The 14061-nt window shown below is 43.9% G+C and overlaps 1 protein-coding gene across 1 annotated transcript; it reads right to left on the reverse strand.

Annotated features, from left to right (window-relative positions):
- Positions 1–442: 442 nt before the first annotated feature.
- On the reverse strand, positions 443–9313 carry LOC127325531 (uncharacterized). The gene is made up of 14 exons (XM_071827774.1): positions 9185–9313; positions 8530–8603; positions 8077–8194; positions 7149–7273; positions 6720–6918; positions 5372–5420; positions 4380–5283; positions 4147–4231; positions 3890–3980; positions 3581–3678; positions 2606–2707; positions 2198–2294; positions 1332–1530; positions 443–916 (listed from the first exon to the last, which is right to left on the reverse strand). The coding sequence occupies exons 1-6, from the start codon at positions 9311–9313 to the stop codon at positions 5382–5384; spliced, it is 684 nt and encodes a 227-aa protein (XP_071683875.1). The 3' UTR covers positions 443–916; positions 1332–1530; positions 2198–2294; positions 2606–2707; positions 3581–3678; positions 3890–3980; positions 4147–4231; positions 4380–5283; positions 5372–5381.
- Between the last annotated feature and the right edge of the window lie 4748 nt (positions 9314–14061).

Below are 14061 nucleotides of genomic sequence, written 5' to 3' on the forward strand. Positions count from 1 at the left end.
TGTACAAGGTATAGACTCTAATACACATACGTATTAGAGTAGAATACATGAAGTAAAGAGCCCTATTACATATTCTAACATCTGTATCCTTGGGAGCCAATCGGCCAAGCATGGAGCATACATGCATCGATCCATACAAGCGTGTGCCTTGAACAGCATGCGTTCCTTGAGCCAGCCAAGCGTACTAGGTAGGAAGGCGTGGCTTGCCGCGCGCTTGCCCACCTACGGCGGGAAAGCATATATGAATAACCGGTGAAAATAAACAATTATAATTATCATTATATTGGCAAGTAAAATTTACGTGTCATCTCCATATTCCTATAATATGCATATGTGAAATGCTAATGTAGACAACATATGAAAGACAATTTAGCCAACAATGTAAAATGTACTGTGTGATCACTTTGAGACAATGGAATCAATTGTCATCTGGTCAAGGTACTCAGAAATATACTGGACATGAAGAGTGTCAAATTAAGATCTGGGTCTTTAGAAGTACAACCAGGGCTCAGGTTTTTGTTGACTAAATATTGAATTACACCCAGCTCATACAAGAGAAACAAAAGACTGAAGCAACAGATCAAAAACGACGACAAAACCTTCCTTCTAAAAGCAATAGAGCTGAAGTACAGAGAAAATTGCTACTACTACTACTTCAGCAATACTCTTGCACGATTAAGCAACGGATCAAGCAAAATACTAATAGCCTTGCAAATACTCTTTGTATTGCTGCAACTCTCCTCAAACTGTCATGTAAAAAAGAAACAGTGGAGATCTTCACAAGTATGGAAGTTCTCTCGAGGGACTAAGACTTGCCTATTGTCAGTTATGTTCTGAGAGTGGCTTGCTTGACAAATTTGGGGCAGAGCTGCATTCGCATTCTCAGAGTTACTTGCTTGTACAACCTCAGGCAAATCTGCATTGCCAAGGCACACAAAAAGCTGTTAAGTTCAAGACAAACCATTGTAGTAGTCATCATAAAGAAGGTTCACCATGAAACTGGAATTGCACAATCAAGTTATTTATTTATTAGCCGGTAGTTCACATCGGTTTAGCAATGCATAGAATCACTTGAAAGATGCAAAAGGCAAGGTGAGTCAACACCGTCAGGATTTAGCCATGAAGAAGTTCCCTTCATTAGAAAGAACCAACCTTCAACCCAGACCCCCATCCCAAGGTTCTATTATTTTCTTCTGAAAACAAAAAAAAAGGAACCATCTCTTTATTCATCACACTATTACACCTCTGTTCAACAGAATGTAACACACGACAAAAAAAAGCAGATACCCCTTGTTTTCAATAGCGCTTAATGCAACGCACCGAACAATTACCTGGACTGTCGCTCAGATGACTTGACAACACGTAGGGGGAAGTGGGGGCAGTAAGCATTCAGTTTAGCAGCAGCACAAGGTACCAATGCTTTCAATGCTTTACTTGTCATGTCAATAGAGACCATGTGTCTCTTGGGGACGTCCAACCTCACCAAGGATTTCACATGGACAACATCATCACCATGGATGCTCTAGATGTCTGCAGAGATGACCAAGAAAAATTAAATCATTAGGGAAGTCAGAGAGAGTGTGTGGTAGAAAGTATAGGGATATCTCTAAACTGAAATCTAGAGTAGAAATACAACTATAGATGATGAAAATCAACTCTTACTTCTTTGGATCTCTGATTTTTGACTTTGACATGACGGTTCAAATATCATTAATAAATGTATTGATGTATCAAGACATCTGATCAATTAAAGCAATATTTTAAAAAAACCTGAATTATGTATCTGACACGAAGTTCAATAGGTCATGTAATATTTGAGCAAGCAAGTAAATTAAGCCCATCTGATGCCCACAATATAGATGAACAAAATAATAAGAAAACAAAAAGAAACCTCCTTATTAGTCTGTGGAATTGTATGATGAAAAGGACAATTTCTAGTTGTGTAATAACATAACAGCACTAGTGAAGTGGAAACATTTACTGCACTGTTGCACCAACATACACACTGACATATACCCAACAACAAGACATCAACTTCCATCATATCCAGGTCTATCTATAGTGGCAATGAAAAATCCAGGCTTCAGTCATACTGAACATTAATCCGACATCGATTGTGTTGAAATCCATATGTGGGTTCCCCAAGCGGAAAGTAAGAACGAAACCGCACGAGAAAAAGGTAAAATCAATTCCTTACTTTCCTGGAAATATTTGGAGCAAATATATCCACCATCATCACCAATATTGCAACTGTCTGCAGCCATACTTTTCCCATATGATATCCTAACATATCACTGGTGAGAAATTTGTTGATCAAAATCAGCAAACTTATCTGTCAGTGATGCAGTATAAAATAAACTTTGGGACAGCTACACAACCCATGTTTCGAAAATTAGTGCTCTGCCTTCGGAATTATGTACTGACATGAATTAGTGACAAGCAGGTTAAGAAGACGGAAAAGAGCATTAGAAAGCTGACATAGGGCGTTAGGTTTCGCATACACACACAATGTTTCCTACACTTGATGGGAAGGTAGAAGGTTGGTCCAAAAATGGTACTGGACAACATGAATATACCCAAGAAAGTTCTTAGAAATAGAGGGTACCTTCAGATGATGATATGTATCTGAGCCCATGTACATTGCTTCTTCATTGATCATCCAGACGTTTGTTTCATTTGTTCCAAGATCCTTTCCATTGCACAGAACCTACATAGAAAGTCAAAACATAAAAACCATTTGCTCACTTATTCATAGAAAACCAAGCTTAAGTACATCAAGATGAACTGCTAGCGAACAAGATCCGCCACTACCATGTAAAATCAAACATCAACCCAAATGGTGCACATGCTGTATCAATAAAAACTAATTAGAAAAAATCCTATAAGAGACTACATATCAACTTGTTCCATCCTCTGTATTTTGGTCTCCTAGAAATATTACAGATAAGATTTGTATGGTTCTAACTGAACCCCTGTTCATGCATCCACTTATTGGAGTGCCCTCGGATCAGGACTCCCCAACACATCTCGGTCATTCGTTCGCGGTCACATTTTTTACTGCCTAGTATAGTCATTTAGGAAATCATTGCGCGCACACCGATTTGGTCACTGGTGCTGGTCTCAGCCACTCTCAGGTTCCTCGCTATATATTTGACTGAATGGTTATATGTTATTGAAAAGCGTACAATGGCGAGGAACCGTGCCGCTGGCAGACATTTTGGATGGCCATGACTAACCAGGACCAAACATATCTGCGGCAGGCCAAGTGAGGCAGAGAAGGCAACCAGACAAAGGGCACGTCCATCTCACCAATAAAATCTCATATACAGCACACACGGCGCCTAACAAACCTAGAAACACAATAAAGATGCTTTTTAGAAGGCCATGACATAACCTATGTAGTTGTATCTAGTTACCATCTACATCAGAAGAGCGAATGGAGGAAAGGTAAACGCAAAAAAAAAGTAGTAGAGTATAAAGCACTCTTGTTGGAGGCATAGACCGTGAGCACGAACCAGGAAAAAGCAAAGTCACAAATGATTAACATGTAGATCCAAAAATGAAGAAGTAGGAATCTCACATGCGCCAATACACTCTGTGCTGCTTTGTGGCATCATCCGGTGGCGATCGTTGAATAGGCCGAGGAGGCAAAGAACTCTATTTGATCAAACCACCCACCTATCCAGTTTGCAAATAAAATTAGCTTAATAGTCTGCCCTTGTTATAGAAATAATTAATTTCCAACAACAAACATCATATAGTCTCCATATAAAATACTCCAGCTTAATTTCCAAAGAAAACTTGACATTAGTCGATTTTACAAACATCCTATAGTAAAAAAATATGCATCATCCATGAAACAGAGTATACAACGAAACTAATAACTCACCAGAGAAGTAGTGATTTGTACCCATTCTGGTAAACATGCGTGTGTCACAAATAATAGTTATTTTTTAGCCTCATCACCGACATCAAACTAACTGCACACATCAGAAACTAATGATGAGAAACCAATTGAAGATCATGAGATACAGATAAAATGGAGATTCGGCGTGGTATGTAAGGCAAAAACCAAAGACTGAACTTTCCCAAACCATAGAAACATTAATGGAAAAGGCATGGGGTAGCTGGTTTTGAAGAAAATACCATCCTAAGACTCTGTGAGACACACGGGAAACCTCTCCAATTAGGCCGCCAAAGCAGCAAAAACATGAGCTGCAAAGCCTGCAACCTGACAGCAAGAGATTAAAAATTAGAGTGACAACAAGAGAGAAATAGGGGAGTCTAGGCATGCATAGAACGATATCACCAGAATAATTTTGTATCAATCTATGTAAAGATGCAAGAGAAGCGAGAGGGGAAATGGAGAATGGGCATACCTGCAGCAGCCATGGACTCCACAAATACCAGTGGTGTGGTGTAAGAAACTCCTGGACATGGAAATCCATCTCCACGACAAATCTGACAGGGGAATCAAAACATAATTGTCATCATGTTGTCCAATCCAGAGAAGGGTGCTGTTGTCACAGACGAGTTCGTTCTTGGTCTCACAGCCGCTGTTCAGCACCAGGTCGTGCTGAGTGGCAGCAGCCCCGTGCTTCCCACCAGAGGCAAGAGATTGGCAGCAGCATGTGCTCTCCCTTCAGTGTTTCCTCGTCGGGCTGCGGCTCCGCCACTCCCCTCCACCACGACTGCGGGCGTGGGCTGAGGACGGTGATGGCGTCGGCGCGCCTGCCGCAGTGGATGGTGGAGGTGACATGCTCGAGCTTGGCGTCCTCTTCGCGTCTTCTGCACACGCGCCGCCACAAGTGACATCCCGGAACTTCCACGGGCATAAAGTTCTCAGGTCAAAATTGTTAGTCTCCTTCATAATCACATCATACGCTAAAAGCTACATTATGCTACACTGGCAAGTATAATCTATAACAAGAATGACAGCCTGGTGAGTAAAATTTATATACATTCCTAAAATCATGACTAAGGGGCAGCACAATGTTTACCAAGTTAAAATTTCCAAGAGCAAACAAATTTTAACAGGAGCAAATCGTTTGAAGATAGCTTTACAAATAAGGGGCAGCACAATCTTTACCAATGTTATAACTGATCCTGGTGAGAACCAAATGGGACAAGGTGCAAAATTTGGTAGGTATGCTGGCTCCTATTGCGATGGCCATGACCACTGGTTGTTGCCATAGATTGAGCATGTGTCATCAGCATACTCTCAGAGTGACTCCTATTATAGTTAGCCATCATATCCCACAAGCCAAAGCTATTTTGGGGTTCCTGAAAAGGAAACATGTAGGCTGTTAATTTAATGCATGGAGATGAAGAATGGACACTTCTGCTATAGGATATACAGATCGATACATACCAATGAAAAATCAATGTTTGACCAACCATTCTAGGCTTGACTTTGCACACTGAAAACAAGTTGAAGAAGATGTCAGGCATCGTGAAAAATAATACATCTTCACTACTCCCTCCGATCCGAAATAAGTGTCGGATGGGACATTTTGCAAAAACAGCCTCGTATTTGTTTATTACTTAACCCGCAGTCCATCCATCCTGTTCTATCTCTGTCCCAGACTCCCAGCCCACAGGCGGACACGGACTGGTTTCGCACGAGAAAAAGAAAAAAGGAAACAGAGATCCTCCGTCTCCCTCGATCCTCCGCCTCCCTCGATCCCCCGTCTGGTACGCCGCCCCACCCAATCAGATTCCGATCTCGCCGGCGCTGCACCACCTGGACCTCCTCCCTCCGCTCCCAGTTCGAAGGCCTCCGCTCTCTCTCGTCAGATTGATGCGGGCGGGCAATCCTCACCGATGAGAGGGCGCCTCCGCCAGAAGACATGCCGGCGCGGTGGGCTTCCTCGCCGGCACGTGGCGCCCCGTCAAGTTCACCAGCCCGCGCCCCGCGCGCGGCCGAGGCAGTCTGGTGCAGATGCCCGCACGCCGGCGACGATCAGCCAACGACCTAGATACGAGAATCCACATATTTTCTTGTTTTAGAAGGGTTTATTTGTAAAAGTGCATCTGTATTAACCGCCCGCCACTTATTTCGGATCGGAGGGAGTACATTTATTATCGTCCTAAGTTTACCGATAGGAAATATTCTCCTATAACAACCTGAAGCTAACAAAATCCAGGAAAACAACGAAGCGGTGTAGACAAAATGTTCCGCGTCCTTACCGCTACTCAACCGAAAAGTAATCCTGGTAACTATCTATCTTATGTAAGCAACTCTTTTCAACTCGAATACATTTAAACATTAGTGGACTGGCAGTAACAAAACCTCTCACTCGATAATATGTATTAGTACACAAAGAAGATAAAGTTCTATCTCTCTCTGAAACCAACAAAGGGGTCGACGGCCTCTACCTCACCGGCAGAAACTGAACCCTCCATGTCCTTGATGGTACTGGACCGAAAAATCTTATGTAAACTACTCTTCTCAAGCTAAATTGAGAGGAGCTAATCATGGAAAATACACTAAAACTAATCTAATAAATATCTATCTGAATAACAGGAAGTAATACATATGACAAAGATAGTGGATCTAATATAACAAAAATGTATGTAAAGAGGAGGAATTAAGCTACTCTATTTCATAAAACGAATGCCGAATATGTAAACCAAGTTTTTTCACCTATATGCAAATATTGCTAGAAAAAATCAAACTCATAAGCATTCAAATTCTTATGAAAGGTAAGTAGCAGCACCTCAACAAGACTTGCCGCCACCAGTAGGCCAGCAACTCCACCACTGACAACATGACCATCTGGGCTTGCAAGAAAAATGTTCATCCCACCTGATCGACTTCGTGCTCCATTATTTTCAGCTGGAATAGCCCTAACTTCTTTCTTCACAAATCCTATGAAAGAATTGTTGCTAAACAACCAATCTAGTAGAAACTGAAACCTGCATTAGCAAAGAGTAACAATAATTCAGAATCCAGACCAAGATAAGTATGCAGCACACCAAAAGAGATAACTGAAATTTATCAAACCCAACTACAACGGAAAGAATAAGCTGGCACATTCGATACAAAGAAAGGCCTGAACTGACAAGCCCCATGATTCATTATGTTTATTCAGGAGACAATGGCCTTCCGTATATTTAGTAGACAATACACAAAAAGCTGAACTTACAAGAATGTAAATGCAGCACCCAGTAATCTAGACAAAACAAATAAGTGTCCTTCCAGGAGACGATAGGAAATAAGAAGTGCATGTGTATATGATAACCTACACTGCTCGTTGACTTTCTCCAAATGCTGTACCAGAAATTACACGTATGACATATCAAACATTAGCAGCAGATTAGAAACTGTGTATGTACAACAAATATCCAGAACATGAGAGATCTTATATGGCTCAACTCAAAATTTGCTAATAAATGAAAATTATTTTTTAAACAGCTATAATATGAAGATTTATAAATCATAAAAATATGACAACCATTATTGCCAAAGCAGCTTCAAGAAAACCCTTTCCATATAGTTGCTTCACTCAAAATTGATCACATCATCTTGGTCACGTATCTCAGTAGATGCACAATCATAATATTCCACACCATTTACCCAGGTTATATAGTTTAAGTACCAGAAACAACTCAAGTAAGCTGAAATTGAATTTTGAGGAGGCAGGGTGCATAAGAGTTAGCCCAATGCTCTGCCTGGTGGCATGCGAGTTTTAGGAGTGTTAATTATGTGAGCAATCTTAGCATAACAAAAATAGAGGAGACATGGTTGTCTACAGATAGAATCAGCTATTACCTCTACAAAACACAACTTTCCATTGGTCATTTGTCTAAATAGTACATTGAGTGATTATACCATACGGTCATCCAAGTTGGTACCAAACTCCATCTATAACTTATACATATTACCATGGGACTGGCATTTCAAGGAATAAATGATGTGAGGAAAAGGAACATTTGTAAACAAAGAAGAATGACCTACATATTTCTCTATGTTTTTTGCTGTCACATATTTCTCTAAGTCGAGACAGCCTAAACAGGCAACATGATAACACCATTAAAAGGGATGTTATAACAGTGACAAAACAGATTGCTTACTAAAATAGAACCCGGGAGACTGGTTCCACAACCATAAAATAATCTTGCCTCCTCTCGTTCTTTTGATCCTCTTCTCTCGCCAACTGCCAGGCACTCCTCAACCAATGCGCAATGCAAACTGCAAGAAAGGTGTTGGAATTCGATCAACCAATCAGGGAACAAACTGGGTAATTTAGAAGGAAACTAAAAAAAAAATGTTTGATGTTGCTGCGCACTGCTAGACTGCATGTCGTTTCAACCAATCACTCAACAATGGTTAAGTAATTGCTGATTCCAAAAATGTGTGCACTATCATATCACCGTATTGCTTTCTCGAAATGCTTAATTACTCATATGTAAAGTAATTGCAGATCCCTCAGTACTACTTTTTAACTGAAATACTCAATTACATGTACTGTAAGCCAGTGGCACATGGTTGTGAAACCAGAAATATACCTATTTTATATGATGTACCTTTCTTTATCTGAACCAGAGGCTAAATCAACAGAAAATACTTTCACAAAGCAATACCATAATTTATGGTCAGCCTGCAGCCATACCACATTCATCAGTTAGTCTCAAAAGAAGAAAATAAGAGAAACGGATCTAGATGTATTAGAGGATCTACAATCTACATGCGTGGAAGCTAAAACGAAGTAAAACATAGGCTGCTGTTTGATTTGTAGGCTTGCAGATCAGTCAGGCAAGAAAGAAAGAAAGAAAGAAAGAAAGAAAGAAAGAAAGAGAGGAGAGGAGAGGAGATGAGGGAATCACATGGCAGAGTTAAGGTGTGGTGGTGGAGGCGCTGCTGCTACTGGATGGGGCGAGGCAATTGGGAGGAGCTAGCTGCTGGTGTTGGACATGGGGAGAAACACTGGGCGGGAGGCCAGGAGGCAGCGCCTGGCTTGTTCCCGTAGCCGCCTGATGGCCTCCCGCGCGGCCGGCGGCTTCCCCGTGCGCCCGGCCGCCGCCTCCAGCGCGCCTCCCGCGCTCGGAAATGCGCTCCGCCGATTTACTTCTCCTCGAGGAGTGCATCAGCGACGACCGGCTGTGGCGGCTAGGGTTTCAAGGAGGGTTGTGGGAGAGAGGGCGTGGTACTGGGTGAGGGGGGAAGAGACTGCTAGCCAACCTGCCCCCTCTGTCTCTCGGTGCGACCATGGCCAAGGGGAGGACCCTCCTGCCCCGTACCCGGCGACGAACGGCGAGCCGCCACGGCCGTCCTCTCCACAGACGCCCATTGAGAGGGGAAATGACACATTTACATTTACCCCTGGTGGGCATGCCACCGCGCATCTCTGTTTGTTTCAACATCCACACACTGACGCCCGCGTACCTCCAACCGCTGACGCCCGGGCACCGCAGAAAGCAGGCCCCTTGTCAGTGGCTATGCGGGTACGTAACAGGCGGTGAAAAGGGGAAGCTAGAGAATGGACGGTTGGGACCATGTGAGCAGTACCCAGGCTCCCATCCGACGGCCAGGATGGCTCGATCAGAAGGTTGGACGGCTCACAACGCGGCACGTCGACAGGAACGGACGGCCCAGATTCAGGTGGCCTGGATTGGGTGCCCAAATGTTTAAAAGAGATATTCAGGCTTCATGGTGAAAAAATATTGCTGCCCATTTTTATGATTATTGTGCAATTATTGCGCATGATAAACAGAGAAAAGAAACTGATTGCACTGCATTTTATTTATTTTTTGTGTCCACATGAGCATGAGCTTCAAGCCATCAAGGCCAAAACGGGTTGAAGCAGGGTTCACCCACTGTCCCAGTTCAGCATGTTAAAGCAAGGCCATCTCCAACGGCCACCCGCATCCGTCGCGGCCGAAAATAAGGCCCAACACCCCCTCGCATTCGGATCGTGTCCTGCAGACCGTTTGGAGCAAACCCTATCTAAATTTGGGATAGGTTTACGGCAGCACGGACAACGCGTGGCGGCTGCCGATGGCCCTAGTTCACTGGGTGTAACCCATGTTTTTTCCATAGACATTAATTAAGGTACAACTTCATTGCAATTTGACTTGTGAATTAGTCTTTCCATTCTATGTGTTAATCGCACACGTTCTATTCGGTCAATTGCACGGTACAATACCGACAAATTGTTCGGACAATTATCGGCCATTTGCACCAACTATGCTGGCCATTTATCCATTGTTGTTTCCCCGTAGATGGATCTCAGGAAGTTGCTATATATGCTTCGTAGGGAAGTAGTGGATACCTCGTCCGACGATGTGTCCGACGAGACTTCGTAGCTCATTGTTGCTGTGCACTACTAGGGAAGGCCTTATTGCCGGCGCACCAAAATAGGCTATTGCCGGTGCACCAGGGCCCGCCGGTGGAAACAGGACGACGGTAACACGAGTTATCCCCAACGCACCAAGCCTGGTGCACTAGCGGTATGTTTTTTCAAAATTCAAAAAAAGGCTGATCTAGATCTAGATCTAGCTTGGGTTCATCTAGCTCGGGTTCATCCTTGAAAACCGTGGCCGTGGGCCGCCTTGTTGTCGTTGCCACGCCGGTCTAGGTGTAGGAGAAGGAGTACTAGGAGGAGGAGGAGGAGGAGGCCGGAGGTGGAGGAGGAGGGAGGAGGAGGAGGCCGGAGGTGGAGGTGGACGAGGAGGAGGCCCGAGGTGGAGGATGCCGGAGGTGGAGGTGGACGAGGAGGAGGCCCGAGGTGGAGGAGGTCACCGGAGGAGGAGGATGAGGTCACTAGAGGAGGAGGAGGAGGCCGTCAGGGAGGAGTACAAGGTCATCCATGCAGCAGTAGGAGGAGGTCGTCGGTAAGGAGAAAAGGAGAAGGAAGTAGAAGAAGAGGAGGTGGAGGAGGTGGGAAAGAGGAGAAGGGGGAGAAGTGAGGAAGGAGAAGAGGCAGAGGGCCGGTTTTGTATATATAGCCTAGGTTACCGCCGGCTGATACGTCTCAAACGTATGTATACTTTTTTATGCTCCATGCTTGTTTTACACCAATTCATATATGTTTTGCTTGCACTTCGTTGCACTTTTACATAATTTCCGGCACTAACCTATTAACAAGATGCCACAGTGACAGTTCCCTCTTTTCTGCTGTTTTTGTATTTCAGAAAAGTTGTACAGGAAATATTCTCGGAATTAGACGAAACAAAAGCCGAAGTCAATATTTTACCGAAACGAAGACGAAGTCCAGAGGGGGTCGAAGAAGTGCCACAGGGCGGCCAGACCACACCTTGGAGCGACCTAGCCTGGGCCCGCGCCAAGGGGTGGTGTGGGCCCCCAGGCACCCCACCTACCTAATTCCTTCGCCTATTTAAGCACGATCTCGGGAAAATCCTGGATACCCGAGCCTCCATCCACGAAAAGTTCCGTCGCGGCCGCCATCGCATAACCCATCTCGGGGGGTTCTGAAGCTCTTCCCGGCACCCTGCCGGAGGGTAAAATCATCGTCGGAGGCATCTACATCGCCATGCCCACCTCCGAAGTGATGCGTGAGTAGTTCATCCCTGGACTATGGGTCCATAGCAGTAGCTAGATGGTTGTCTTCTCCAATTTGTGCTTCATGTATAGATCTTGTGAGCTGCCCTACATGATCAAGATCATCCTTATGTAATCCTACATGTTGTGTTTGCTCGGATCCGATGAATATTGTATAGTATGTTGAGGTCGATTATATATTCATGTCATATGTTATTTATGATCTTGCATGCTCTCCGTTGCTAGTGGATACTCTGGCCAAGTAGATGATTGTGACTGCAAGAGGGGGTATTTATGCTCGATAGTAGATTCATGCCTCTAGTTTTCTGGGAGAGTGACAATAACTTCTAAGATTGTAGATGTGCTGTTGCTACTAGGGAGAAAACAAAAAAAAATTATCCAAGGGTAATTCTATTGTTTACTTTACACACATTTCTTAATGCGATAATCTGTTGCTTGCAACTTAATACTGAAAGGGGTTCGGACGATAACCGGAAGGTGGATTATTAGTCATAGACGCAGTTGGATTACGGTCTATTTATTATGTTGTAATGCCCAATCAAATCTCATAGTAATCATCTTGTCATGTATGGTCGATATTCTATCAATTGCCCAGTTGTAATTTGTTCACCCAACATGCTATTTATCTTTATGGAGAGACACCTCTAGTGAACTGTGGACCCCGGTCCGTTTCCTTTACACTGATAAATTCAACCACTGCAATCATGTTCTGTTTACTTTCTGCAAATATCTCTTTCCACTCGATATGTCTAATCCTTTGTGTTCAGCAAACCGGTGAGATTGACAACCTCACTGCAAGTTGGAGCAAAGTACTTTGGTTGTGTTGTGTGCAGGTTCCACGATGTTGCTGACGCCGGTAGTGCGCCCTGCCACTAGTCAGCCAGCAACACCTTCAGAAGTCACGCATTTCTCCTACTGGTCGATTAAACCTTGGTTTCGTGCTGAGGGAAACTTGCTGTTGTGCTCATCACACCTTCCTCTTGGGGTTCCCAACCGCTTCCACAACAACACTCAGCAAGATTGTCTGGCGCCATCACCGGAGCACCATCACCGGCGCACCTAAATGGTGGTGCGTTGGGGGTAAATTTTTTTAATCAAAATCTAAAAGCTGAAAAAACTCCTATTTCTGTTCTGAATTTGACGAATCCAATTTTTGTCTAAACGACCGTAGGTGGTTGAAATCGGATAGGAAATTTCGCCTAGATACATTTTGATTTAAAGAAAGTTTTCCATCGGAGGTCGTATACAACCAGAAATCCCGTTTTACCGAAACATGACGCAATTTTGCATAATATATCGAAATTCATGTTTTTCAATTTTCACTAAAACTAGGTGACATAACACATGGGCATCTCAAAGATTTATTATTTTTTGAATTTGTATCATTTTCTTTTATTTTTTCGAAAACTGAAAAGGCGATCCACAGGGGGGGTGTGGAGGGAAAATTAGAGCCGTACGTACCACCGACGCACCAACATGGTGGTGCGCCGACGGTAAATGCGGCTCTAAATTTTACCCTGGCCCGGACCTGGTTCACCCTTATCCCCGGCGCGCTAGCTCGGACGTTCGGCGCGATGATCTGCTATCACCGGTGACCCTAGAAACATGTGTGCCGATGGTATTTAGCACCGGCGCATGCCCAGTTTAGAGCATCGGCGGTAACCCGTGCGGCTATAGGCCTTTTCCTAGTAGTGATGGACTCCTTGATCAACGAGCATAATGCTAGGCAGATGCTAGTGTACCGGGGCTCGACGAGGGGACACTCAGCTAAAGTGAAGCGCAATTGAGTGGGTGGCCACAACCGGCTCTACAAAGACTACTCCCACCTCACGGATCCGGTCTATAAGGAAGTCATGTTCTGGCGTCGCTATCGGATATCAAGAGACTTGTTCTTGATAATTTTACGAGGCGTTAGAGACTACGACCCCTACTTCCGATGTAGGGCGGATGCCACTGGTAAGATAGCCTTCACCTCTTACTAGAAGTGTTCCGCAACTATTCACATGCTTTCATATGGAGTGTCTGGTGATATCTTCGACGAGTACCTGCGAATGAGTGAGAGCACCTTCCTTTAATCCATGTACAGGTTTGTCGAGCCGGTGTTCGGCAAACATTACTAGAGAGAGCCAACAATTGAGGACATAACACGGCTGTTATCGATCAATGAGGCATTTGCATGTCATGATCAGTACAAAAGCCATTCCAAGAGATGCACCATCATTCTTGAGGCAGTGGCATCACATGATTTGTGGATTTGACACTCTTTTCTTTGGCATGGCTGGTTCGCACAATGATATTAATGTGCTCCACATCTCTCTGGTATTCGACCGGCTTCTAAAAGGCACTGCTCCTATGGTAAACTATGAGATCAATGCTAATGCATACGCTACTAGCCATACTATCTTGCTGATGGCATCTATCCTGATTGGGTCACAACTGTGAAGATAGTCCGCAAACCTGATACAAAGAAAACCAAGAGTATAAAATGACGTGAAGTATAAAAGAGTACATCAAATGAAAATATAATAAAAGTTGAA

The sequence above is a fragment of the Lolium perenne genome, chromosome 3 (assembly GCF_019359855.2).
Source record: "Lolium perenne isolate Kyuss_39 chromosome 3, Kyuss_2.0, whole genome shotgun sequence".
In the NCBI taxonomy this organism is placed as follows: Eukaryota; Viridiplantae; Streptophyta; class Magnoliopsida; order Poales; family Poaceae; genus Lolium; species Lolium perenne.

Excerpts from the sequence above, each read along its gene's own strand:
- LOC127325531 (XM_071827774.1), bottom strand. The coding sequence starts at position 9,313 with ATGTGTCATTTCCCCTCTCAATGGGCGTCTGTGGAGAGGACGGCCGTG. Across the intron at positions 8,195-8,529 it reads TCTGGTTCAGATAAAGAAAG|TTTGCATTGCGCATTGGTTG; the intron begins GTACATCATATA and ends CCTTTCTTGCAG. Across the intron at positions 5,421-6,719 it reads TGGCGGCAAGTCTTGTTGAG|TGTGCAAAGTCAAGCCTAGA; the intron begins GTGCTGCTACTT and ends ACTTGTTTTCAG.